Below are 26,292 nucleotides of genomic sequence, written 5' to 3' on the forward strand. Positions count from 1 at the left end.
TAAGGCGAGCCACCGGGGGAGCCGGCCCTCGGCAACCAACCCCTTCAAGACGGCGACGCCATCGGATTCCTCCCTCGACAACCTCGATAGGCCAATCGGGGACTTCATCGGCGTCTCCCAGGTTGCCCTGATTCCCCAAGAGGGATCTGCGTCAACGAAAAAGAAGCGCCCTTCCAGCCGTGAATGGAGGTAGGAGCCTCCTTGACGAGGCCGCACCCTCGCCGCGCCGCAAAGCACCACCACCCTTTGTCCTGGGGGTGGCCGCTCAGGCCGTAGCATTCCCAAAAGACATTCAGGGTGGCGGGAACCTCGTGCATGCGGCAGAGAACCTGAAAGGCCGTCAGGGCGCGCCATGAGTTCGGCACCAGTTGCGTCGGCGCCACTCTTAAACCCCGAAGCACCTGAACGACTAAGTCCGAGGGGGGAAAGCGGAACCCGGCCTGAAGAATGCCCTCATTGATGGCAACCTTCCCTGGAGGAGGATGGGACATCCTCTCCTCAGGCCCCGGGAGCGTAACATTGCAGGCCTCGGGAAGGTGGTATCGAGCCACGAACCTATCTAGGTCTTCGGCGACCAGCTCCGACTTAATGCGGTCTGCTCTCACTTCGCCCATCCCTAATGGCCAGTGAATCTACGGTCAGGACGGGGTCAAGAAGGGGGAAAGGACCGGAACGACTGGAGTACACTAATACAAAAGGAGAAAGTATGGAGAGCCTTAAATTGAAGAATGGGGCAACTCACCGGAAGAGAAGGAAGAACGGCTCCGAGAGCGTCAAAGGAGGAGCAAGCGAACAGTCCGACGGCAATGACGGCAGCGCAAAGGAGAAACTCGAAGATGTCTGTAAAGAGAAAGGCGGACGGAGGAGGGCCCCCGGTTAAATAGGCGGAAAGGTGGGTGACGCCTCGGTGACGCCAGAGGACGCCTGGCTGCCGAAGGGTCGCTCGCGCCCCAAAGGCGAATCGACGCCATTAAGGAAGGATGTCCGCCGAAATCCTCAGACTGCCAGGTCAGCAACAACCGCCATACGCCATAAAGAAGGGCGGGGAGCTCGAAGCGCGCGCGCCTCTCCGAGGGATGGCGGCAATCTCGAAGCATCACTCCCTTCACCCGTTCCCCTTCTGGTTCCAGGCTCGGAAGTGGGGGGCTACTGTTACGGGGGAACTTAGCCACCATGCCCCACGTGACCGGCACGCGCGCCCAGGAAGACTACGGCAGCCCCTTGATCCAGCAATCCGACCCCGAGTCGGACATCTTCGGCTCCGCAGCCCGACCCCGAGTCGGCTGCCCCTTGATCCAGCAATCCGACCCCGAGTCGGACATCTTCGGCTCCGCAGCCCGACCCCGAGTCGGCTGCCCTTGATCCAGTAACCCGACCCCGAGTCGGATATCTTCGGCTTCGCAGCCCGACCCCGAGTCGGCTGCCCCTTGATCCAGCAGTCCGACCCCGAGTCGGATATCTTCGGCTTCGCAGCCCGACCCCGAGTCGGCTGCCCCTTGATCCAGCAGTCCGACCCCGAGTCGGCAATCTCTCGACAACGACAGGCTGTTCCCCTGAAGCACGCCGCGACCCTCTGCTCCACTACTCCCTGCAACGGTCGTATCCGGCGCTGCTCCACGATCTCCTGTAACAGCCGTACAAAGCGGAGCTCCACTACGCCCTGTCATGGCCGTACCCAGCGCTACCCCACGACGCCCTGTAACGGCCATGTCAGTGGCAACTCCATCGTGCCACACGATGACCAACCCCCCAAAGGACCCCCCAGCTGGTATATATGCGGCTGGGGGGAGAAGGGGGAGGTAAAGCAAGAACTTCCAGTGCATTCTCTTACTTGCTACTATTATTCTCCTTTCCTCCAATCTCCTCTGAATGATGTGAGGGCCCCCACTACCCCAGTGGTGGTGCGAGGCTTGCTTGCAGGTTTCCCGGTGGAAAGTGGAGCGCAATCAACACCAACCAAGCAACCCAAACGGAACCCCGTTCACACCGCTGTGCCAATCGTTTCCGGTTTGGACCACCAGCAACAAAAGGTATAACATATTATAATTATTATCATGATATATTAATATTTTATTAAATATAATATTTTTAGGAATTAAATTTAGGGTTTCTTATTTTCTTTGTTGAAACTCCTACAGATTTTTATAATATAAAGAAACATTTTCTATAATTATAATATTTTATTATGAATATTTTCTAACCCACCAAAAGCTTAGCCAAACGGGCTAAGGCCCTGTTTGGGGGAGCTGTTAGTAGTAGAGCTTTTGGAAGTAGAGCTGTCTGAAGCAAAGCGTTTATAAAAAGTTGTTGCTGTTTGGTAACTACATTTCTAAAGTGCTGTGGCACTTTAACATGTATTTAGTAAACAAACTAAGAAAGTACTTTTGTGTGAAATGACCATAAAGGACATTACCAGTATTATACAACAGAGTATAATAAAATATAATATGTATTATACATAAATTTAATATTAATGTAATGTAATATAATATATTATAATATAGTACTATAACATTATGTATATAGAATATAATTTAATATAATATAAATTATTAACATAACATACCAATGTATTATGATATAATGTAATATAATATTAATTTATAGTATAATACAATAATAAATATATAAAATATTATAATTATTAGTGTAAATTAATTTTCATCCTTCTAATGATCATTTTCTCTCTAACAAATTTTCTAGCTAGGCGATAAAATTGGTTAAATAAATTACTAATATTTTTATTTATTTATTTATTTTATTTAGATCAATTATTTGCCACTCACTCATTATTTTTCTTTTTATTTATTTATTTATTTATTTATTTATTTATTTATTATTTTATTTCATTGAAATATAGAGGGGTCGCCGGCCATGAGTGGTGGCCGACATGGTGGCTACCACCGTGGCAACCACGAGCTCCCAAAACAAAAAAAGAAAAGAAAAAAAAAGAAGAAGAAGAAGAAGGAACAGAGGCGACGGCGTTGAGAGGAAGAAGAAGATAGAGAGGGAGAGGGAGGGGATGGGTGAGAGAGGAAGAGATGAGATGAGGGTTTTAGGAGGAAAAAGTGAGATTTAAATGGGGTATTTTGGTTCCAAAAAATAGTTTCCCGACAAAACTGAAAACAGCGTTTTCGAAAGCTCCAAATTAGAGCTTCTCCCCAAAAGTTGTTTTCAGCTTCCCGCAAAAACTGAAACAGCTTTCTGAAAGTTTTATCAAATACTATTTTTTATCTAAAAGTATTTTTGGAGGGCCAAAAAATTCTTTTTAGCCTCCAAAAGCTCCCCCAAACAGGGCAAGTCCTCCTTTCTGTTCAGCCAGTGTGACAATTCCAGCCAAACCCTCGTTCTAAAGTTTAATTACCAATTGCTCCTTGAGCGTCGCTCGCATATCTCCCTCCCGCCCGTTGCCGTCTTCCGCCCTATTCACTCCCAGTTGTCTATTCCATGGAGCCCTCCTTGCCCTCCCATTCCTCGAAGTCGTTGCCCTTCCCTTTCCTTCGAGTTTGAGGGCTAGGGTTTTCCCCACTCCTCCGACACCGAGCTCTCCTTTCCTTCTCTTCTCTCCCAAACCCTAACCCTATCCGTCGCTCCTTCGCGGACGTCCTCCGCCTCTGTTCCCATGGATTATGGATATCGAGCAGCCGAAGACTCCAATCCCTTGCTCTTCTCCTCCACCTCCTCCTCCGCCTCCACCACCACGAATAGCTATTTCACGGAGCAGGCATTGCGCGGTGAGGGGAAAAGTCTCGTTTTTTTCGATCGTTTTGATGCTTGTTGTCTTGATCAAGAAGTAAAATTCGGTTCTTGATCTGTGTTTCTTGATCAGCGGGCTACATTGACGTTGGGGGAGACATCAGAAGGGGCGATTTTATGCAGCCGATCACATCCAGAGAAGCCCTGCAGCGAGAGCTCCAGAAGGAGCGGATCCGGGAGAGCTCATCGCGAGAGACATCGCTCGAAGGAGAATCTTGGAGGAAGAAGTGAGGAGGGAGTTGGAACTCGAGCGCGCGATGGCCGTGAGACGGCTTCAGCCGGAGAGGTACTCCTCGGTGGCGGGGGCCCGGGTGCACCCTGAGGCGGGATTAGAGCGTGGAATGCAGATTGGTCTAGAAGCTAGAATTGTGGACAGGTTCGGGGCCCCTCGGGTGCCATATGTCTCCAGAAGATAGGGTTCATGAGTGGTCACCTCCTCCATCACTTCCTCCCAAACCGGTGGTGAGAAGGAAGCTGCTTCTGCCTCAGCAACAGCCTGAGGTGTCGCACTTTAGACAGGTGCAAACCTGTACTCGCTTACTCCTTGTACTTTTCCTTATATTGTTTGTGATTCTATACTTTTTGACGATTTCTTGAGCTGCTTTAGCCACTACATTTCATGCTAAATCTTTGCTTCCTTACTGCGAGAACATTCATCGGAATTCAAAACCCTCCCTTGTCTTTTATGATTCTTTTAACTTTTAGCATTAGTACTCTACCATGTTCAATTCACAAGAAACTGAAATAAATAATTAGTCATAGCTCATCTTTTCAAAAAAAGCATAAACAACCAAAAAATACACACTATGTTTATGATATGGTAGATTTGTCGATTCTACGCAAAAACATAATCATTCTTTGTGTTTATATGCTGTTTATAAAATAAATCAACTGTAGTTTTTTTTTGAATATGGACAAAACTAGACTTACTTATCATAGCTGGGACCTTCAAAGGTATTTATGGAATGGCTGCTATTTATTTGGATATTAGTTGACCAGAGAAGATATGTGCCTTTTTAGTTAGTCTCCATGGCTCTTTAGCCAGTGCATAAAGAGTAGTATTATAGAAAGGCTGTGTCAGATAAGACCCAATATGTGAACCTTGTTGGACAACAAAGCAGATCTGATTGAATCTGTCATTAATATTAGAATAAAAGAAAAGGAAACTCTGTTGTAAAGACTGGAAATCCTTAGTGGATTCTAGGGTATCCAGAGAATAAGAATTGGGAGGATTCCTAAAATTCAAAATTGTCTCTATTTAATGTATAATAGATATAATGTCACAGGATGCTGGCATTTATTTTGCCTATGAAAGCAGCTTTTAAAGAAGCATTTTGAAGGATGATTCTGCATGCACGTTTGTCCACATTCTGGTAGCAAGTTTTTTTTTTTTCAACCAAAAGACGGATAGGTCGGTCATTTTAATTTGTTCCGATACTTAGATGAATTGAGATCTTGGTCTATCTTGGCTATGTTGGAAGTGTAGCAAAGTTGAGAAAGAGCCGGGATATCCCGGAATCTTGGCGAATATATAGGAAGCAAGATATAGACATATTGACAGATATGGTAAATCCAGGATTAAGTGTACTTATGAGGCATTAAGATTAAAAACCCATTTAAGGAGGCATTAAGTTTAAAAACCATTTAAGAATGTAGAATGAAAAACTGAAATCTCAGCCATATATTGATATTGTATCAGCTGGTATTTTGGAGAAATGAAAAACATGTTTGGTTGAAATGACATAGTAACTTAAAAATCTTATTCAAAAAATCACTAGATATATGAGGCAATTTTTTGTTAGTCTTCAGTATGGCAGCCTTTGCAGTACCAGTTGATGAGAAGTAATACGAAGCTGTAAGATAGCTTACCTGCTTCCAGAACTCACTGTAAACTTGAACCCACATCCACTTTTTAAGCACTTACTTAAAGTGTTTTTGAAATATCCACTTACCTGTGCTTATGCCCCTACCCTCTCTTCCACCTGCTCTTGATTCTGGCATCGATGTTCTTACTTGTGCATGACTTTTTTTGTGATATTTTTCTGTGTGATATGTTTGGTTATTATGACTATAGACAACCTTGTCACTTTGATTGAGAAAATATAGTGGCAGGATGGCAGCATCAGCCAAACATTCGATTTCTTGATTCTTGCTACAGTTTAAGCTATATGTACTTGTGATGAGTCTCGTGCAAAACCTGCATTTCTTAGTTTAAGCAACAGTCAGCTGTCGCTATCGGGAAACTTATTTTACCCTTGCATAGTTGACGATGTATGCTAGTTTATATGACATTATTTAAGTCTATTTAATGTAGGAAATCTATTTTCTCTTTTTTACGGAACTAGTAATGTTGGGATGTCTTCTCTTTCTACCATTATCTTGCCTCCATTAATGTTCTTATTAGCAAAAGCAATAAATCATCTTTGGTCTCAAGTTTCATCTTTGACAAGTAGGGACGCCTATGGGCAGGACTGTGGGCCAGATTTTACATTGTTCAAATTGGGCCATTGGACCGATCCCGTCGAAAATTTTGAGAAAACCTATTGACCATCAAAGATGCATGTAGATGGAAAAATGACTATATAGCTAAGTAAATTATCTCTTTTAGATTGCATGCTTAATGGTTTATAGAAATGGAATTCATCAGATAAATGTCCGCAGGTTAACATGATTGTAATGTTATGATACTAGATATTATTCAATTTCTGTACTATGTGCTTGGATTTCAGAGTGGAATTTGTTCTCTAAATTCAGCAACAGATTGGGCACATATCTTTTTTTTTTGTTTTCGAGGAGTCAATGAGGCTGTAGAAACTGATACTGCCACCTATACAAATACATTTTGCTCATTATCTTCTGGACTATGAGTTGGATTTGGTGATATTCTGATAATAGTTCAGATCGAAATCCTGAATCAGATTAGATATTCTAATGTGAAAAGGTGGGATTGTGGAAAGATCCAAATTGTTTATAAGTATGCGCCCAAAAACTTGTATTGGTTGTCTCTCTCCTGTACCTCTTTTATTATAACTAGCCATATTGTTAAATACATACCATGATGAATTTCTATAATCTACAAAAATGCCCATCATTGTGAGTTCTTAGTTTAATGTTTTCCACAGATCACAAAGCCAATTTATCCATTACTATTAGTAAATTTTCCTTCTACAAGACCTTTGGCATCCATTGAATAAGTGTGCTCTTCCATGATGATGAAAGTGTCCCACTAGTTAGATGATTTTAGAACACTGTCAAAATGGTGTAATTCTATGTCCATTTACTATCTACAGTATCTATTATATCCAATATAACCTTGTTGAGATGCTTGTGGCATGGTCTTTCAGACTCAGCTTGAAATTTTACCAATGAAACTGAGTTTTGCCTCATACATTAGTATATTAATTTTGAGTTATGAAATTCCTGATGTTTTTTCTTAAAAAAAAAAGAGTTTATTTAATATTCAAAAATATTTTTTTTAATGAAGTTATATAATTGAAAGCTAAATTATGTTGTTAGAATGGTAGATTTGAGCAAAGAACTTCAGATATGAGAAGTTTTATCACAGCAATGTCATTTTCTATTAGATGTTGTTAGAACGATTAATAACAACCACCATACCATAGCAACATGTCTGTTAAGAAAAGTTTTTTATAATCTTTTGGGCTTTGTAACTCTCTGCTGCAACCATGATAGCCATTTGCAGTTGCTGCTGTATGTGGCCATTTTACACCAATCACAAACATTATGATTCTATTGTTAAATCTAATATTATATATCTCACTGTTCCTATAGCAGAAACAATTAACAGTTGTAGAGTTGATCTAAATTGAGCTGTGCCCATTTTTTGTCACAACAAATATGTAACAAGCTATAAAAAGAGAGTTAAAGTTCATGTGAAATTGTTTATTTGGTGATTAAGTAAAATTATTTTATTATAGTAACTGTGTGCATGCCTTATGTGTTGACATATTGACCTGATTGCTATTAAACTTGATGGTGAGCAATGTGTGTGAAGGATGAAGTATTAATATTTCGTCATAAACCGGTGTTAGCAGGTGGCTGGTTTTAGTTTCTTTAACATTTTTATTGACTACATTTTGGTCTGTACCCTTGCTTTTCTATGGTTTTCCTTCAAATTCGTATCATGCAGAAATCTTGTGACCATTCAAGTAGGGTTCACAAACAAATTTTCTGCAGTCTTCTCCAACTTGATTGGGCTCATCTCTGTGTTTATGGCATATCATTATAATCATGTTCAGGTTGATCTAGTCGCTGAAAAAATTGAGTTATATTGTTTGAATTGGATTCAGTGTTGTAGTTATATTGAATCCGAACATTACCCAGCCATATTACCCAGTTTTGAATTCTAATATGGTTTGTTTCAACTATAATTGACTTGACCTGTTTATAGCCTCTCATAATTGCAAATTTGTGATGAAAGAAAAGAGGAAAAGAAGAAATACTGTTCCACGTCATCAGGTTGACCAAAATGCATTTCATATAGATATGACAGGAAAACATGCTGAACATTAAAAGATACTCTATTTACTTAGCATGTGGTACTTCTAAACTCAATATGGGAAAGTCACTGAACAGGATATGTTGTTTTATGTAGTATTTATCCAGCAACATGAGAAGACAAACAAATAAAAAAGAGGAAAACTTACTCATCAGCCATGAAAAACTGACTCTTCTCCTAATGGAACACCTTCTTTGCTCATTATCCTTTGTTTTACTGATAAGGGGTAGTGTTCTGTAATGAATTTAAGATGGCTGAAAAATGGTTGGTGTGCAGCCATTTGTCATGGTCTATGAATCCGACTGATAAAAGTACTTCTAATTTCTAAAAGTAATTGAAATGATTAATATAAATTTTAACTTTTGAAAATTTAATGATATTATGTCATCTTGGGCTGACAAAGAAATTTACAATATTGGTATATCTAATTATGTTAGTTGTGGAAGAGTTAAAAATACACTTAGGAATTAGATAGTCTAGAAGCATGTGTTATCGAACCTGCTTGCATATATGCGAGTGCCCCATAAATTTTAAAGAATTGCACTTACAGTATTTTTTTCACAGAAATGAAAAAGAAATTATAATGCGAATGGGAATGGAAACTAGAGAAACAGAAGACCAGTGCATGGAAAAGGAATGAGTTCTATTCCAATATTGAACGTAGCTAGTGATATTTCAAATGAAGTTGGTTTATAGTAATTTTCAAACTATACCCTTGATTAGGAATAAAACCATGTTTTGGAACACCAGTTATAATTGTTTTTGAGTCCTCCCACAGTATTACATACAAACATAACTGACTTTTAAATAGCAGTCATCATTCGGTTATAATGGTCATTATTTTTACATTTCATTGTTCATCTCAAATGTTAACTAATCATCCATTAAAACTTTATACCATAAATGTCACTAATTAGTCCACACCAAATATATCATCCGTTCTTATTTTATATCATAATTGTTGATAATTAGTTCATACCAAAATAACTTCATTCTCATTTCATAGGAATATTCCTATCACTTAAAGGAGTGGAATCAGAACTCTCTATTTAAAGAAATGGTGATTCCAAGGAAATGTGATTTTGTTACTTGTTGCGCAAAATATTGAAATGAAGCCAAAACTAGAATCCCCATTCCATTCCTTCCCTTATTCTGCAATCCAAACTTAGCATTAATGTAAGTGTATACATTACTAAATCTCAGAGTGGATTGGACCAAACTAAGTGTGTCTGCAAAGTAGTCCCTTGTATAAAAGTGCAAGGTGATCACATATGTTTGGACACTTGATATTATGTCCATTGCTCTTATTGGGACAGCTGGCAATGGGCTATGAGGGGTTGGCATGAGGTCTAATATTGGTTTTTTTTCTTTTATTTCCTGTGACATCGTGCATCTTAGAATTTTAGAATACTAACCAGTCCAAGGAGGAAAAGGCTAGTCTAGCATAACTGCTTTGAGATTTCTAACTTCTTTGTGTGTGTGTGTGTTTAGGGGGGGGGGGGGGGAGGGGGGGAGGAAGGGGGGGTTGATGATTTTCTAAATGTGGAATGCTTAAATTGTCATATAACTATTATGGTATTTCCTGTTGAAGTATATAGAGTATCTTTTCCCAATCTCTTTTTTGCAATCATCTTTTCTCTTCTGTTCATCTAAAGTAGCATGAGTACTCAAGAGGTGTTTCATGTGCAAAGCGGAAATCATGAAAATTGTGAACTATAAGCATGTAATCCTAGGTCATAGATTTGCATATCACTGTCAGGAGAATTTTTATGGGAAAAATATTATGATCTAGGAATCAATGCTTTGTTAGATATTTTATCGGAATTTTTATTTGATTTTTAATCTTCACTTCTGAAAACTTCTCTATTATCCTACTTATCAAGATGTTGATTGATATGGTTTTGTTTATGAATGTAATCAGTTTTGATATAATTAGGTTGAGGTTTCAAGCTTCCTTGATAAAAGCTGAGGGTTGACTAGCCAATCACTGAACTTAGATTTTTGTTGATCGGTTGTACACATGGAAAACACACTCACTTATTAATTTCTTCCTAAGAATCAAGCTGACTGACTGGAATGGAAAGGTAATAATAAGAAGAAAAGCTGTCCATTCATTTCTTGTCTTTTACGTTAACAGATGAAGGTACTTTGCATGTACCTGCTACTTAGTTGATGTTTCCTTAGTCATACCCATTTGTGAGTTAAAGTTAGTGGTTGATTCTTGTCAAACCTATTCAGTGAACTACGAAATTTCCATGTTTTTAAATTTTCAATACCATTTTGAAGTTTTTCTTGCAATAATAAGCTATGGTTTGAATTGGAATTATATATTTAGATATCATTCTAAACCTTAAATTTTCTATCCAAGAAAGACCTTAAGATCACCAACAAGCCTTGTCCTATCTATATGGAAATGGTTTTACATATCGAGATGTGCTCTAAAAGTTTGAAAACATTTTATGACTATTGGTACAGATGATAAGGTCATTCAAATTCAATGCTAATCTCCAATCACGGGTTTTTGCACTTGAATCATAAATTATTTCGAGGGCTTAATGCAAATGATGGACCAATTATGGAGGCCCATCTGTGCATTTTGCTTCTGCCAATTTCTATTCTAATCTGTGATAGTGACTCCACTAATCTGGCATGTCATTGAGTTCTGGAGTACAGATACAGTATCTGATCGGTTGTCCGGTTTATAATGTGCTGTCAAACTTGTTTCTGATTCCACTTTTTTGTTGACACTGGCAAAATCGGTATTATTTTTTTTTCCATAGCTCACTTATTTTTGTGATATGAAGGAGTCATCAGATTATGCAGCTAATTCACTAGGAAGGATCCTAATATTTCTGCTATGTTGTGTTGTGTTTTGATAGAAAATTGGCTGGGAGAGCGAAAATGTTTTACTTTGTTAGGGATATGTTTGTTATGTTCCTGTTTTTTCATGACTGCCTGCTGAACTCTTTCTTGGTTTCTATTGTGGGGCTATCAAATTTTACTATGCCAATATGGATTCTGTGAGTGGCTGGCAAGATATTAATTATTAAAGCTCCAGAGTCTAGACACTCTTTCAGATGGTTTCATAATTAACTTCTTTAGAGCCAAGACTAAGCTTAACTTGCTTTCTGGGAGCCAGGGACAGATTCTACTATTGATTTGGATACTAATCGGGAAGCACAAATTGGGCGTGGAGTTCTGGTGGCCATTTTGCATCCCAGATTAAACAAAGGATTTAGTTTTATGATGAAAGGCATAACTTCTCAATCACATCAACATGATCAATCAATGCCTTACTGAGTGTTTTAGCCAGTATATTTTGGAATACACAGACATCGTAAAAATGTTATGCTTCAGGTTTACATGATATTCTTTAGTTGCAATACCTTTGTACATATTTGCTGCATAGATTTGTTAAAACTATAGGAAAAGCATCTGAAGAGATGCTTCTGTAGAAGAAGGGAAATAATCACTTCCCCAATTACTTTTCACTTTAGTATTAGGCATTTATAACATTGAATAAGCAGTTATGCATCAGGTGAGCAAGTTCTCTATCATGCCTATGGCTGGACGTGGGCTGGGCTAGGCCGAGTCATGCCCCTACCCAAACCTGGCCCGAATTTTTTTTTCGGACTTCAGGCCAGGCTTTGGCCTGAAAAATTTTGGAAAATTCAGGCTCGAGCCCAACCCGAGCCCAGACCTGACCTGAAGCCGATTGGGCTGGCCCGAATTATCCATTTGAGTTAAAAATAGGTCTAGCTTGAACCCGTTGAAGTTTAATATTTCATAATCTTGCTTCACAAGTAAATGAGCTAGCTAAACATTGACCTCTCTCCTATAACACAAGTAAATGATATATGATACATTGTTCTTAGCTAAACCATTTTAATTTGTTCTCTTCTTCCTCTTTATTCTTTCGAAATAACAGCATACAAAAACAAATTGATTCGGGCTTGAAATCGGGCCTTGTTCGGCGCTCAGGCTCGGGTTGGGTCCGGGCCGGGCCAATGACCTACTCGATCCCAGTTCGAAAAACAAATAGGCTTTACATTTAAGCCCAAACCTGGTTTGAAATTGTTCGGGCCTGGCCTGAAGCCCGGCCCGAGCCTATTTCCAGCCCTAGATTCATGCCACGCCATGCTTGATGGGCTCCGCAACAGTATTTAGATAAAATGAAATATTTCAATAAAAATGTTGAAAACTAAATAAATAAAGATTTCAAGTTGAAGGAAGACATTGCTCTCCAGAGGCCTAGACAATTTAAGTGTATCGTTCTTCTTGTCCCTAGAATTGGTAAAATTTGTTCATCATTTGTATGTTAATGATTTTATTAGCCATTAGAATCAATTTGTTATATTCTCCCTTTAATTTAACATTCTTTCCCTCTTATTGGATTGTAGCTTCATTCATTAAATGATACATCATCTGTGATGCATGGGATCAGTCTTGCGTTCATTTTGCAGATTACGCCGTCAAAGCCAAAATTATCTGGAATGAAGAGGAAATCAGTGGCTGTTACAGGAGGAAGTGAACTTCCTAGGCCATCCAATAAGGAATGGAGTTGTGCTCTCTGTCAGGTGAGTGCCACCAGCAAGCAGGGCCTGGATGAACACCTCGAAGGCAAAAAACACAAAGCCAATCTAGAAGCACTAGTTGAAGGCAAGAAACCCAAAGCCACAGAAGCACCACTTGGTGCTAACAAATTCAGAAGAACCAAGAAAGCTGTAGGCTCGACATCTGTGACAAAGGTAACCGGCAAGTCATTGCCAACAGAGGGTGCATCAACCAATGGGCCTGTGAAGAATCAAAGAGAAGACAAGAAGCAACAGACGGTTCAGAAGAAGAACTACCGCTGCGACCTATGCAAGGTGAAATGCAACAGTGAGGTCATGTTGGCCTGTCACCTACGTGGGAAGAAGCATATCGCCCAGCTTGAGGAGTCGAAAAAGGACGGCAAACCCAGGATGCCGGCCAGTGCTGGAAAGAAGGTAAAAGTAAATCAAACAGCAAAGAGAGAGGAGGTAGAGGAAGAAGATAAGAAGGCAGAAGCTCAATGATTGAAGGATCAAGAGTTGCTGATTTTGTCTGTGAATGCCAAAAGGACGGTAAGACGGAAAACCTAATTCAAGTAGGGTAGCGAGTTCTTCGGACTTGCTGACATAGGTAAGATGCAAGTGCCTAGCCTTGATGGCACTGTATAGAACTGGTATGGGCGTTTGGTGAATAATGTTAGGTTGAGAACTCTTTCATAATGCCCTCTGTCAAGTTGGGGCGATGATGCTTTGGTGAAAGCATATGATAAAGTTTAATTTTACCTTTAGAATTTACAAGCTTCAGATGCCTCTGCCAAATGGAAATGTGCTGCTGTATGCCTAATATTAATCAAGATTGTTGTGTTCTTGAGCTGCTTTGGTGATGGCATATGAAATGGTATATTCGTAGAACCAGAGGGGGGGGGGGGGGGGGTGTTCATGTGGTACGTAGTATATCCATGTGGTGCCTTCGATGTGGTTCAGGGTAAAGTTGAAACCCAGTGCAGCCTATCTTGGTAGCCGGTGTACATACCATGAGTTGTTATGCAAATCTGAATTATCTCTTACTGGTGGTTTATGTAAATGAAACAGTTTGATGGTTACTTTCTACCCAAATAAAATAGAAAGAGAAAAAAATAAAGAAAGCTTTGTAGGGTGTTCGACATGGTATGTCAGATATATCTTTTCACTGATCTTATCTTTTCTAAAAAAGAAAATTAAAAAAATGAAGTCAGGCCTTGCCAAAGCATCTCGGTTATCTCAATGCCCAATCTCTTGGTATATATTCTGGGATGACGGGTAAGCTTCATCGTGTATAAGATGATCTTGACTGTTTTTGCTTCTCTGTGACTGATCCACACCAAGAGCATCGCCATAAAAAGAGAGGCCATGACAACTGATGAATATCTCTCTCTCTTTCCCCGCGTTGCAAATGCAGCACCTGTGTCAATTTTGACGCGCAAGGCGTTGATCAGGAGGCAAATACTCGGGGGTGCACTGGAGCACTTGGCAGGGAATTGAACCAATGAGACGACGTCTCGCTTTATTTATTTAGACCGGGAAGGGGGGCTTGCACGCCTTTTCCGCACGGCGAGGAGATTTCTACCTATCATACCCATCCGTCACCGAAATCTAGGACTCTAAGCAGACCCAAGTCAAGACAGAAGTAAAGCTTAAATCAAGAATTACGTGCAGCCTATCATGCTTATTTGAGAATGTCTTAATTAAAAGATAGAACAGTTCAGAGTCCGCATGGTGATGTATCACTAGGTTTCACCATTAGAGATTAGTTTTCTGGTTTGACAACATCCACTTGCAATTGAGGGTGAATGTTACTACTTTTTAAACCATGGAACAAGACCAAGAAGGTGGATTTCTCCCGTCACAGCCAACCATGCAAGCAAGCTTGCCACTAATACATGCAGTACGTATCGTCAGTATTTTAGCTACTAGAATTGGCGGGAGAAGCCCTTTAGTTTCTCGAAACAAACATAGCAATCCATATGCATTCCACAGTTTTGTTAATCTTGCTTCCGATTAGAGAATAGAGATTGAAGAAAAAAGTAAAACTAAAAAAAAAAACTTAGAGCAGTTGAATAACTAATATCTACAAAAGACAATAACTAGGAAATGCTCCAGCATTTTTGTTCTATAAAACCAATATTGTTGTCTCATCAAACAATATTTTTGTAAGAGTCTGAAAATTAGGACAGGTAAAATTGAATTCAGGCTGCATCGCATCTTTTATTTCTCTGTTTTTTTCTTTTTCACTGCAACCTTTACCAAGACTTAAAAAAGGATAACATCCATATAAACCATAATCTCTCTCTCATGGGTAGAGAGATTCTTCAGTTTTGGTCTATAGATTAGTACTGCAGAATTTCAAATTAAATTGTGACTGATATGATATGATAAATGCATTTTGAATCTTTGATGACCCAATTCTGAGAATGAAAATGAATGGAAACAAAAAAAAAATTGCAAACAGAGAACTTGAGCTAGATTGCCTCTGCACCACCAACAGAACATTCACATAGCATGTAAAGCCTCCCTCCCAGCTTTTTGACACAAAATATAACGTCTCAGATTGTATCCATAAATCAGTTCGAAGAAGTACAAATTCTGTGGCCAAAGGTAAAATGCCACATAAATAGTCCGAAACTTCCATACCATAATTCTGAAAATCTGAACCCAATGGGAACAAAGAGAGCAATCTATAAACCAAAGAGAGCAATCTATAAACCAAACGATCAAGCCAGGTTATCTAAACCACAAACCAACAAAAGTATCATGATTTCCACAAATTTTCCCCGAGGTTACTGACTACAATCTTGCCACGGATTCTTCCAACCACATCTTCATCCAACACCTGAAAAAATCTCCTGTTTTTATAAAATGGTAAAGAATAAATGGTTCTGCACAAACTATAGTTGGAGAATGTAGTTGTCAATGAGAAGATGCTATCATTTCTACAGCAACTCTATTAAGTTTCATGTATAATGGGAATACAAATATCCCTTCAGTTGCTCCTTTACAAACCAAATTTGATAAAAAGTGCCTTTTAAGAGACGGATGATGGAAAGGCACAAGAACTAACTTTGTCGCCCATGATATAGCAGAGAATTTCAAACCCTGAGAGCTACCTGATCTTGCCATGAAATTTTCCTCTTACCCACCCGGTTTGAATTGTTTCCAACATCCCTACAAATTGATAGCTTAAGATCATTAGCCCCTCCCTCGCCATCAGTTGAACTCCTCTTTGATTTCTCCAATTTCAGGGGCTCCCACCCCACCTGAAACTCCTCCATTTCTTCACCATTCTGTAATTAACAAATACCAAGTTAACAAACCTCAATAACCTTCATAAGTGTATCCATTCAGGTTTCTGATAAAAGGAGGAACCAATCAATTACCGGTAAAGAGATCTGGTTCAAATCAATTGCAGTAGAAGTGCTTGGAGCTGCAGCTTCCACTACTCTGTGATTCCTATCTTTTGCAGGTATTTCACTTCCGACAATTGGGTTTGGCTGTTCATAGATGCAAACAGATGTTGACGGCATTTTGCGGGATTGCTTCTTGAGTCTATATAGGGTGGCCTGAGAAGGGTTTTTTAACAAACTCCCGTATTTTCTCCGTAAGAATCTAAAACAACCAATTAAAAATATTAAAGTTTGAACTTTTGAAGAGTCTTAAGATGTAATTAGGAAATTGGGAGGTAGATAAATGTGTGCAAGGTGAGATATAGAGGGAAGAGAAATTACTTGACTTCAGCCAAGAGCCTGAGTTTCTTCTGCTTGGTCCGCTGCAATTTTTTCTTCTTTGCTTCAGTTTCCTATGAAAACAAATTACATTTAGTTTGTGAAAAAGAGCAATCAAATTATTCAGAGATCTTATAAATTTTTAAAAATTACAAAATTTCCATTGAGATACCAAAAAAAATTAAAAATTAAAAGACTGGCTTTTTATATTAAAAAAAAACTTTTACTGCTCAAGGAAAAGGGGCACCACAGAAGTGAATAAATTCTTTGAAAAAAGTGAATAAAAATCGAATTGAACAAAAATTAGCCAAAAAAACCTAAGACATAACCCAACCAATTAAAAGTTAGAAACAGAAGGGAAGGAAATATCGAACAAACCCTCGCATCCACAAAAGAATCATAAAAACCTAGATCTCTCAATCCAAGCGACCTGGACCCATAAAATCAACAAGAATAAGCAGGAAACATCCCCAGATCCCTAAAAGCCAAGAAAACATATGAAAAAACCCCTCTCCAAAGAGAAACCCTAGACCCTTAAAATCAAAAAAGAATAATAAGCAAAAAGAACCAATTTCAAACCAAAAATAACAACCCTAGATCTCCCAAATCATGGAAGAAAATAAGCCCTAAATATCCAGAAATCAGGAAAATCAGAAGCAATCCACAAAAAGGAACCCCAAGAAACGCATCTCGTCCACGGGGAAACTCTCAACACCCAAAGATCTAATCAATCAAAGAAGAAAAAAGATCTCACCTTTACCAGCTCCTCATATTCCTGCAACAACCCCAGGTACTTGAACCGGGCCCTGGCCTCCTCCCCAGCGGCCATGTACGAAGAAGACGACGGCGACGACTCCACGAGAGGAACCCTTCTCCCCTTCCTCATCATCTTCTCCTCACCCCCTTCTCTCCCGAACCAGAACAGAGAAAGCAAAAAGGAAAGATGGAGAGACAAAAGGCGGAGGAGAAGACTTTTATGAGAGGTGGTGCCAATAAGAGATTGTGATGAGATAATGGAGATATAAAGGCGGGCAGCGAGAGATAGAGCGAGAAAGGGGAAGGTTCCTTCCCCTTGTTTTCTCTTTCTTTCTCTCTTTCCCTGTGTGTGGAAGGTCTGACCAAGACAAAACCCGAAAGAGGCCCATATAAATCCGGAATTGGAGAACAAGGAGAGGTTTTTTTTTTTTTAAGCTTTGATGGAGGTGTAGATTTCCTGGGCTTGCAGAGGGGCATTTCTGGCATTGGTCTCTCTCTCTCTCTCTCTATTTTTGTTTTCCGGAGGAGCGGAGAGATGTGGATGGGTTGGTTGGAAGATACACCCATGAAGACCCCTATCCTTTCCTTCCTCCCCTTCTTTCCCCTTTTCTCCGCACCTCCCCCTTTTGTTTTGTTTTTTCTCTCTCCTCACATAAATCCTGGTCCACTTGGGCCATCACAAAGACACTAGAAAGACGTAGAGAGAGATGACAAGGTCTCCTTCCCATCCACGGCCAAGGGTGGGGGATTGGGTCTTCTCATGGTTTCTTCCCTATTGGGGTGTAGGTTGGGGTGAGACCGGAGGAGGGGATAAGTGGAAGCTTGCTTCTCTGATGCTGCAGCTCTTCGCCTTCGTACCTTGTAGACCCTTGTCGTGATGGTGGTGGATGGGACTTTTATTATGTTAATGGATTATAGCTTTACTAAAATACCCTCTTCTATTAAAAGTTTTCGGTTTTCTTGCACAGGGGAGAGCATCGGTGCAGCCTCTCATTCTTTTCTTGCCCCACATAGAAAGTTCCTCCTCTCCTCTTGATGATATACCAAAATTTACAGAGAGGACCCTATTTGCTTGGAGATTTACTAATGGTAATTATTTGCTCATCAGTTCCGCTCGTGCATCACGAAATGGAAGACTTCCCGGCTACCTCCAAGTCCTTGCTCTATCCCCCACGCATAACGAAAGGACGGAAAGCATCCTTCGTAAAGGTGGAAGAATCCAAGAGAGGATTTGTCCATAGTTCACCGCACCAGGTAAAAGACCTTCCCTCCCATTCAAAGGATCCATAGAGCTTTGAGCGTCATGTGAAATGGACTGCACGAGAAAAGGCAAAACAAAGCCAGTAGGGCTATTTTGGAAACTTTGCCTTGGAAAGGAGCGTGGAGACGGCCGAGGCCTCCATCAAAAAGCTTGGGCTTGTGAGGAAGGTAAAAGCTGACTTCAAACGATTTGTATATTTATAATTATGGAAAGAAGCGGCCTGTTTCATCCAATCTGCAAATGAAACTTAGGACTTCCAACCCTTTTTTTTTTTTTTTTGGCTTCCTCGCTCCAAAGTGTGACTTTCATGTCAGCATAAATATTTCAGGATGTATAATAAAGTCCATTGTTGTCGATCCTCAGCCTTTCTTTCCCAAAGAAGCTATATTTTTCCAATATCTTGTTTTAGAGACTCTTCTTCGTATTTGCAATCAGAAACGCAATACGTGAAATCACATCTAAAGATGGTGAAAGTAATAAAAACATCATGTAGGTGCTTGGTTGCATTTTGATATGGCACAAAGACGATGGATTCTTTAAGACTTTCCTAGTCTCATCATATAATAATGCAGCACAATAACTACTCTTCAGTTTTTTTGGGGGTGATTAACGCTTGCAAATCATGCAAATGGGCTTCCCTTATTCATTCGTTTTGTAAATGGAGGTTCTTGCATCAACCCAAAATATATTGCTTATCTAAATCTTCTATATCAAATTGAATAGCGTGGTAAAATAGTGATTTTTTTTAAAAGAAAAACAGTACCCAATTTATTGCATCATAGTCCATGTATCATATCTCCAAGAGCCATATACCTGGAAGGAAACAGATATGTCGATATCCTCCCTTTGTGATCTCCAAAAAATATCATTTCGAAAGTGTGATAGCATGTGATTACATTTGGCCTCAAAACTAGATACTCCATAAACACTCTTGTCGCAAAGATTTATTGACATATAAGCTAGATAATAAATCTTTTAGTCTCTTGGATTATGCCCAGGTTTTCTTGTTTTGCCTTGGCCCTAAAAAGAAGAACCTCTAAATATTGCAAGAACGGTCTCTAAATATTATAACATTTTTTTTTCTATGATCTCCCTCACAAGGACACTAAATCCGAATCTTATCTGCATAAGATTTATAAAAATTATAAAATTTTCATCAAAATGATTTTTTTATTCACTTATGTAAATATCAATTATACTAACACGTGTCCGTGACGGGCCACCGTTGCTTGATTCGTAACTTTCTTTTAGGACCCGCTACACTAGACTTGAAGGTGGATTGGCATTTGGGACCATTAGACCCTGTGGCTCCACCACCAACCAAGGGCCTGTTTCTTAGCTTGTCAGCCTTTACTGATCTGATCTGATGTGGACCCTTGGTTGGAGCTAGAGGAGAGAGGGGAAAGATGGGAACAGCTGATATGGGCAAGAGGTTTGACGAGAAATAGGGAAGATGGCCATTTTGAGGAAGGGGAAGCATAAATGCCTGGCCCAAATTGTAGGGTTTAATATCAAATTCCATATTTAGGGAAATGCTGCGGAGCCCCAAACTCCCCTAACTCCTTCAAATCATGCTTTTTATAGCCCCTCGGGACAAAGATATTATTTAGAAATAAATCAAGAGCATTGCTCGAGCTTGACTTAGATCTGGGCTCAACCCAACTTAGACTCTTTTTAAGCTCGAATGATTCGAATAGTTTTTCGAATCGAGCTCGAAGAGTAAAATACTAGACTCCAAATCTCACAAGTCTAATCAAATATATATATATATATATATAATATATTATTAATTTAGTATTTAAAATATAATATCATGACCAAAATTTAAATTCAAGCTCGAGTATAGCTCGATTGGTAATCGAGCTGAAACTTGAATATTAAAATTTCCTCGATCATAAATCAAGTTTCGAGCTCGAGTATTTCGAATCGAGTCGAGTTTGAGCCTCTAACTACTCGACTCGATTTAGCTAGATTACATCCCTAATCCAGATAGTGTTACACCAAAGTATGTGTTTAAGGCCCTGGGGGGATGTTCTCGGAGAAATGTAATCCATGCGTCGATGAATCCACGGCAAAAGTGGCATCTACCTCGGCGCTCGGATCCCGAGTGGATAGAATGCCTCGCCGATTATTCTGGCGAGACGTCCCAAGATTCCAGTCCTCGGCGGAGAAATCCATCCCCCGTCTCTGGACGCTTGCGTAAAAATCTCTTTGCTTGCACGTTGCTGGAATTTGGCGCCCTCGAATTTGTCCAGCCGACTGCGTCAACTCAAGCATGCGAAAAGTAAACTGAATTTCATCTTAAACAAAATTTAAATAAGAAGTCAAACATAATGCCAAGAAAAATTAACTAATTCCAGATCGACACCATACTTATAATCTCAAACAAGGGGCATGTCTTGACTAGTGGTCAGTCCTGTTGTACTCTTGTTACCTCAAGATGTTAGGCTAAGGTTTAATCTGGCTAAATCAAGATAATTGCTACAAAGTCCTCTTGATTAGTTATACCTGCAAAGTCAATAGTTTAACCAGAATAAGCCATTGCAGGGCCATGATAATTGATTTTTTTTTAAATATAAAGGAAAAAAACATTTCAATAGCACAAAACCTAGAGTCCAACATTAAGTTGCTATTTATTTGTTTCTGCAAACTCAATGACATTAGTAGGGAGGAACCTAGCATGGCATCCAAGTAAACCATAAATCCACCCTGGCTACATGAAAAGCTGAAGAAGAGTTGATGCGCAAACAAGGACTTCAGAGTAGCATCAGCAATGCATGGATTAAGTACTTGACACAAGATAGAACAAAATGCGCGCTCAACTTCCATAATTCTGTTAGAAAAAAACTTCATGCCCAAGATTTGTGTAACCCAATTGGGTTCCGGTGCAATCGACTGATGCCCTCTGACATGGAGAAGTATCACAACAAAAACAGGAATAAGCTTCCAACGCAGCACCAGTTAAGCATCCAATAGAAACGATAAGAAAGAAATCATTTTATCAGCTAACACGGCACGATGCATTGATAGAGACATGGGAGAGGGCATCATCAGATTCTACAGTTACTAATCACATATAGATATAGCAGGAAATTGCACGGTCCAGCAAGATCAAAACCTGATGCAAGCGTCAGGTCACGGTATCAGAAGCAAGGATTGCATACAGAAAATCATGTTCTTTGACGCAAAGACCATTCCGCCAAAAGAGAGGAGATTACATCACAAATGCAAGGTGACCATCATACAGTTTCAAGAAGCCAATCTGGCAAGTCGCCCAGCTGCCATTAGAAGGAACCTGTCTTCATTTGAAAGGATAGAATGGACATTCATATTGTTCCAATTAGGAATAAAATATGGATATTGTTGATTCCTCTAAATATAACAGAATGCAGTATCAAAGTTCCGAACGAACTTATTTGTCTAATTATCTCCATAAACTTTGTTCTTTTAAATCTGAAGATACATAAAAAAACAAAGCAGAAAACGTGATTACCATGTCTTGGGTTGATTGTTTGTTCTTCCAAGTGAGCAGCAATAAACTCTTCTTTTTTCTTTCCGCCTACACCCTTAGTTCCAAAGAGCTAGAACCAGATATTCAGACCTTTCAGAAAAATTTGGAAGAGATTCTAAGACTTACATGCGTTCAAATCTTCTAATATGTAGTTTTCATGAAAGAAATAGCTTCTGTTCTGTATGCAGGAGAAGATCATTATGTTGCAAAGAAAGGACTGTTTTTAAGTCACTTCTCAAATGACTATGAATAAGTGTTAAATCAAATTAGTACTATAAGTAAAAGTTGATTGATCTTATCTATCATAAGTATATACTATCAATTTAGAGTCCAAGGAAAGCCTGTGACATGAAACATTGCAACTCAAGAAATGTAAAAGAGAAGTTTATCAAAGACTACATAGAGTTATTTTACCTCCAAAAAGAGGGAGGGAATAATTGAAAAGGTGAAATGAGGTTTAAATTTCAAAAAACTCATTCACACTATTTGATTTGTTACAGCATTAATCGCCAGTACTCACCGAGGAGTTCTTTCCCTGAATAAATTTCTAATGTACAAAAAAATGGGATACATGTAGACAAGTTCTAGCTTACGTGTCATGATTCATTAGGAAGTTGTGAAAACGTCCCTGAATTGGGGCTGCACCCTTCAACCATCATGTTTTTATAGACAGAATATGCATTGTCAGTATTACCTGATGCACTATAACCTCGAATAAGAGCGTTGTATGTAAAAACATTAGGCTGGAACCCTTTGAGTTGGAGTTCTTCATACATCTTTCCAGCTTCAGCTAACTTCCCTGCCTTCCCAAGGTTGAGAATTAAGGAATTGTATGTATACAGGTCAGGAAAAATTCCCCTATTTTGCATTTCATTGAAAAGAGCAATGGCTTCGTCTAATCTCTGAGATTTCCCAAGACCATTAATCATTAAATTATATGCGATCAAGTCAGGCTCAAGTCCAGTTTCCATCAGTTCTTCGAAATAGGAGAGAGCATCATCTGCTCTACCCACCATGCAAAGGGTATCGATAAGGATGGTGTAGGACTTCACATCTGGCCTAATTCCCTCCCTGACCATCCTTTCATACCATTTGCAAGCCTTTTCTGCATCACCAGCCTTCCCAAATCCATTTATAAGAATATTATAGATTGCACTGTTAGGCTTGCATCCATAGTCCACCATCTCATTGAACATGTCTTCTGCCTCATTCATCTTTCCCGATTTCAAGAGCCCATCAATAAGAGGACCATATGTACATGGGGTGGGTGAGAAATCTCTACTAATCAAATCATAGTAGAAATCAATAGCCTGATCTAATCTTTTAGACTTGACAAGGCCTGAAATGACTATATTGTAGGTTATGTTGTTCGGTTCACATCCCCTTGCACGCATCTCCTCATACAACATCAACATCTGCTCAATCCGCATAGACTTCCCCAAAGCATCCATTAATGCATTGTAGGTGAAAACATCTGGAGTACAGCCAACCTTTTTCATTTCCATGAAAAGACCTTGAGCAATCTCCATAAAATGGGATTCTAGGAGTCCAGTGATAAGAAGATTATATGCTTCCATGGTTGGTGATATTCCATAGCTCTTGAATTTCTCAAATAGTTTGTGTGCATCAACAGCTTTCTTATGCTTACAGAGAAACTTAATCAGAGGGCATAATAAGTAGTCATTTTGATAAGCACCACTTGTAGCAATCAATTCAGAAAATTTAACTGACTGATCATATCCAGCTTCACCTAATATCCCTTCCATTAGAGCTTCCCAGGAGAACCTATCTCTCTGAGCATCGGGCTGCATAATATATTCTTTGGTGATTTGCAAAGCATTCTTTGTCTGTCCATTTTTAATGAAACTTGGAAGGATGCTGCACAAAGTTACAAAATCAGGTATGCAAACTTTTCTCATCTGATGAAAGAGCCACAATGCTTCATTAACTCTATCTTCTGTAGCTAAACCATATATCACAGTGTTGTAAGATAAAAGGTCAGGCATACAGTCCTTCTCTGTCATCCCGTAAAGAATGTCCAAGGCAAGATCCACTTCCCCATTTTTGGAGAGACAATCCAGCAGAGTGTTGTAAGTTATTGTATTTGAAGGACAATTGTGACTGCTCATTTCCCGAAACAAATCCATCACCTCTTGAACTCTACCCTCCTTTCCCAGTCCTGCCAATAGGGTGTTGTAGGTCACCACAGTGGGCTCAAGATTCAGCTCCTTCATTCTGTGGAACAGTTTCCAAGCTTCATCCTCTCTTCCTGCCTTGTAGAGCGCATTGATCAGAGAGTTGACTGTAATCTCATCCGGTTTGCACCCACTTTCTATCATCTCAGAGAATATCTTCACAGCTTCATCAACTTTCCCAGCCTTATTGCAGCATTTAATCATCATATTATAGGTGATAGCATCTGGAGAGAGTCCAACAGCTCTTAGTTCATAGAAAACTTCTTTTGCCTGTCCAAGCCTTCCTGACTCAGCGAGACCATACAAACATGCATTGCAGGCAACAATATCTGGAACAACCCCCTGACTCTTCATAATCTCATACATACTGAAAGCTTTCTCGAACTCTCCACACTTCCCATAGTAATCAATGAAAAGGATATAGGTGTAAGCAGATGGTTTCAGTCCCTGAGCATCCACATGATTAAAGAGCTCTTCAGCTTCATCCAATCTATTTGCTCTCAGGAGACCACTGATCAGTGTGTTATAGGTCTGCAGGTTAGGTGATATGCCCTTCTTTCCCATTACACCCAACATTTCAGAAGCTTCTTCGATCCTCCCTTCTTTGCACAAAGCATTTATAACAGCAGTAAAAATAACAACATCGGCATCATAGCCATCAGCTTCCAATTCCCTCCAAAACTCCCACACTGATTCCAAATCACCAGTGTCTCCAAACTTGTCCAGCAACGTAATGTAAGTCACCCTATCGGGTTTCTGATCACTTGACTTCATCTCCCAGAACAACTCCTTGGCTCTATCGAGCTGCCCAGCTTCACAGAGAACTTCTATAAGTACAGTAAAAGTCACGACATCAGGTCGGCACCCCTCTTCCTCCATTCTCCTCAGAAGCCCATAAGCTTCATCGATCTTTCCTGCTTGACCAAGCACCCGGATGCAAATGGTGAAAGTGTACACATTCGGTCTCAATCCCAAACCTTCCATCTCACTCAAAAGCCTCAGCACAGCTTCGGTACCCCTCCTCTTCCCTAGCGCCACCATGAGAGCAGAATAAGTCTTCAGACTTGGTGTTATCCCTTCCGATATCATTTCCCCATAAACTTCCATGGCCTCCCTGACAAAACCGGATTGGAGAAGGAAATGTATCAAACCATTATAAGAAAATGCATTCAACACAAATCCTGCTTCCCTCATCCTTGACAGAGCAAAGGGGGCACTCCGGAGTCCTCCTCGGATGCGGAAAGCTTTAAAGATCGTCAAGAAGGTGGTTGTGTTCCTCTTTACAATTTGTTGCTGCATTAAGTCAAACACCAGAGCCATGTCTTCCACTCTACCATGAATCCTCAAGAATTCAAGCATGTAATTGTAGGACTCGGTCGTGTGAACGATCTCGGGCTGCTGCGCTATCGACTTGAAGATCGACAGCGCCCGGACTGGGTCCGAAATCGACTTGAGAATATAGACGACATTATCCGAATTCACACCATCTTCCTGTTTCTTCTTCACTCTGATGCCGTGGGAGTTTGTCCCGCCAAACCGACGAAGAATGAGATGGTTTTTCTTGAATTCGCAACGGTAGATGAAAGGACCGGATGATGGGAATAGATTTGAGATCCTAATTTTTCGCCTGCTGAACAGAGCCAAGTGACCGAAAGCTGCAGTCTCGCCATTGGTTTCGAGACCCTTGCGATTGCTACAACAAATACTGGAGTAGCCGAGCTCTATAACGCTCGAAGCCATTGAAAATTTCTTGAAGTAAAAAAAAAATCTCCGTTTCTTCTATGGTATTATCTCTATCACATACCAATCCTTTCTCTAGACTAAAACCAATAAGCATCACAGACATATACACAAGGCGAAAGAAAGGAGTTTTGCATCCCCTCACCTGCCCTCTTGGGTGCTGAGAAAGCCTGAGAAGGGGTGACGCGAACGCCCATGAGTGCTGTGTTTCCCTTCCAAGCTTTGAGAATGGGCAAGTGAGGTTTTGCGAATGAATTTGTGGTG

The 26,292-nt window shown here is 40.0% G+C and overlaps 3 protein-coding genes across 3 annotated transcripts; 1 reads left to right on the forward strand and 2 right to left on the reverse strand.

The window, feature by feature from the left end:
• Nucleotides 1–3,348: 3,348 nt before the first annotated feature.
• LOC103707451 (zinc finger matrin-type protein 4-like) lies at nt 3,349–13,676 on the forward strand. Its single transcript, XM_008791949.3, has 3 exons — nt 3,349–3,734; nt 3,830–4,275; nt 12,739–13,676. The coding sequence occupies exons 2-3, from the start codon at nt 4,156–4,158 to the stop codon at nt 13,330–13,332; spliced, it is 714 nt and encodes a 237-aa protein (XP_008790171.2). The 5' UTR covers nt 3,349–3,734; nt 3,830–4,155; the 3' UTR covers nt 13,333–13,676.
• Nucleotides 13,677–15,677: 2,001 nt separating this feature from the next.
• Nucleotides 15,678–18,196, reverse strand: LOC103707453. The gene is made up of 4 exons (XM_008791950.4): nt 17,320–18,196; nt 16,569–16,639; nt 16,221–16,449; nt 15,678–16,127 (listed from the first exon to the last, which is right to left on the reverse strand). The coding sequence occupies exons 1-4, from the start codon at nt 17,452–17,454 to the stop codon at nt 15,933–15,935; spliced, it is 630 nt and encodes a 209-aa protein (XP_008790172.1). The 5' UTR covers nt 17,455–18,196; the 3' UTR covers nt 15,678–15,932.
• A 4,246-nt stretch (nt 18,197–22,442) lies between these two features.
• On the reverse strand, nt 22,443–26,281 carry LOC103707470 (pentatricopeptide repeat-containing protein At4g31850, chloroplastic). Its single transcript, XM_008791968.4, has one exon. It carries the CDS (start codon nt 26,026–26,028, stop codon nt 22,690–22,692), a length of 3,339 nt encoding a protein of 1,112 aa, XP_008790190.2. The 5' UTR covers nt 26,029–26,281; the 3' UTR covers nt 22,443–22,689.
• Nucleotides 26,282–26,292: the final 11 nt, after the last annotated feature.

The sequence above is a fragment of the Phoenix dactylifera genome, unplaced genomic scaffold (assembly GCF_009389715.1).
Source record: "Phoenix dactylifera cultivar Barhee BC4 unplaced genomic scaffold, palm_55x_up_171113_PBpolish2nd_filt_p 000488F, whole genome shotgun sequence".
Classification (NCBI taxonomy): domain Eukaryota; kingdom Viridiplantae; phylum Streptophyta; class Magnoliopsida; order Arecales; family Arecaceae; genus Phoenix; species Phoenix dactylifera.

What these genes read in the sequence shown, in the direction of transcription:
- LOC103707470 (XM_008791968.4), bottom strand. Translation starts at nt 26,028, where the DNA reads ATGGCTTCGAGCGTTATAGAGCTCGGCTACTCCAGTATTTGTTGTAGC.
- LOC103707453 (XM_008791950.4), bottom strand. Translation starts at nt 17,454, where the DNA reads ATGATGAGGAAGGGGAGAAGGGTTCCTCTCGTGGAGTCGTCGCCGTCG. An exon ending in AGGCTCTTGGCTGAAGTCAA is followed by an intron (nt 16,450 to 16,568) that starts GTAATTTCTCTT and finishes TGGTTGTTTTAG; the next exon opens with ATTCTTACGGAGAAAATACG. An exon ending in TGAACCAGATCTCTTTACCG is followed by an intron (nt 16,128 to 16,220) that starts GTAATTGATTGG and finishes TGTTAATTACAG; the next exon opens with AATGGTGAAGAAATGGAGGA.
- LOC103707451 (XM_008791949.3), top strand. Translation starts at nt 4,156, where the DNA reads ATGTCTCCAGAAGATAGGGTTCATGAGTGGTCACCTCCTCCATCACTT. An exon ending in AGGTGTCGCACTTTAGACAG is followed by an intron (nt 4,276 to 12,738) that starts GTGCAAACCTGT and finishes TTCATTTTGCAG; the next exon opens with ATTACGCCGTCAAAGCCAAA.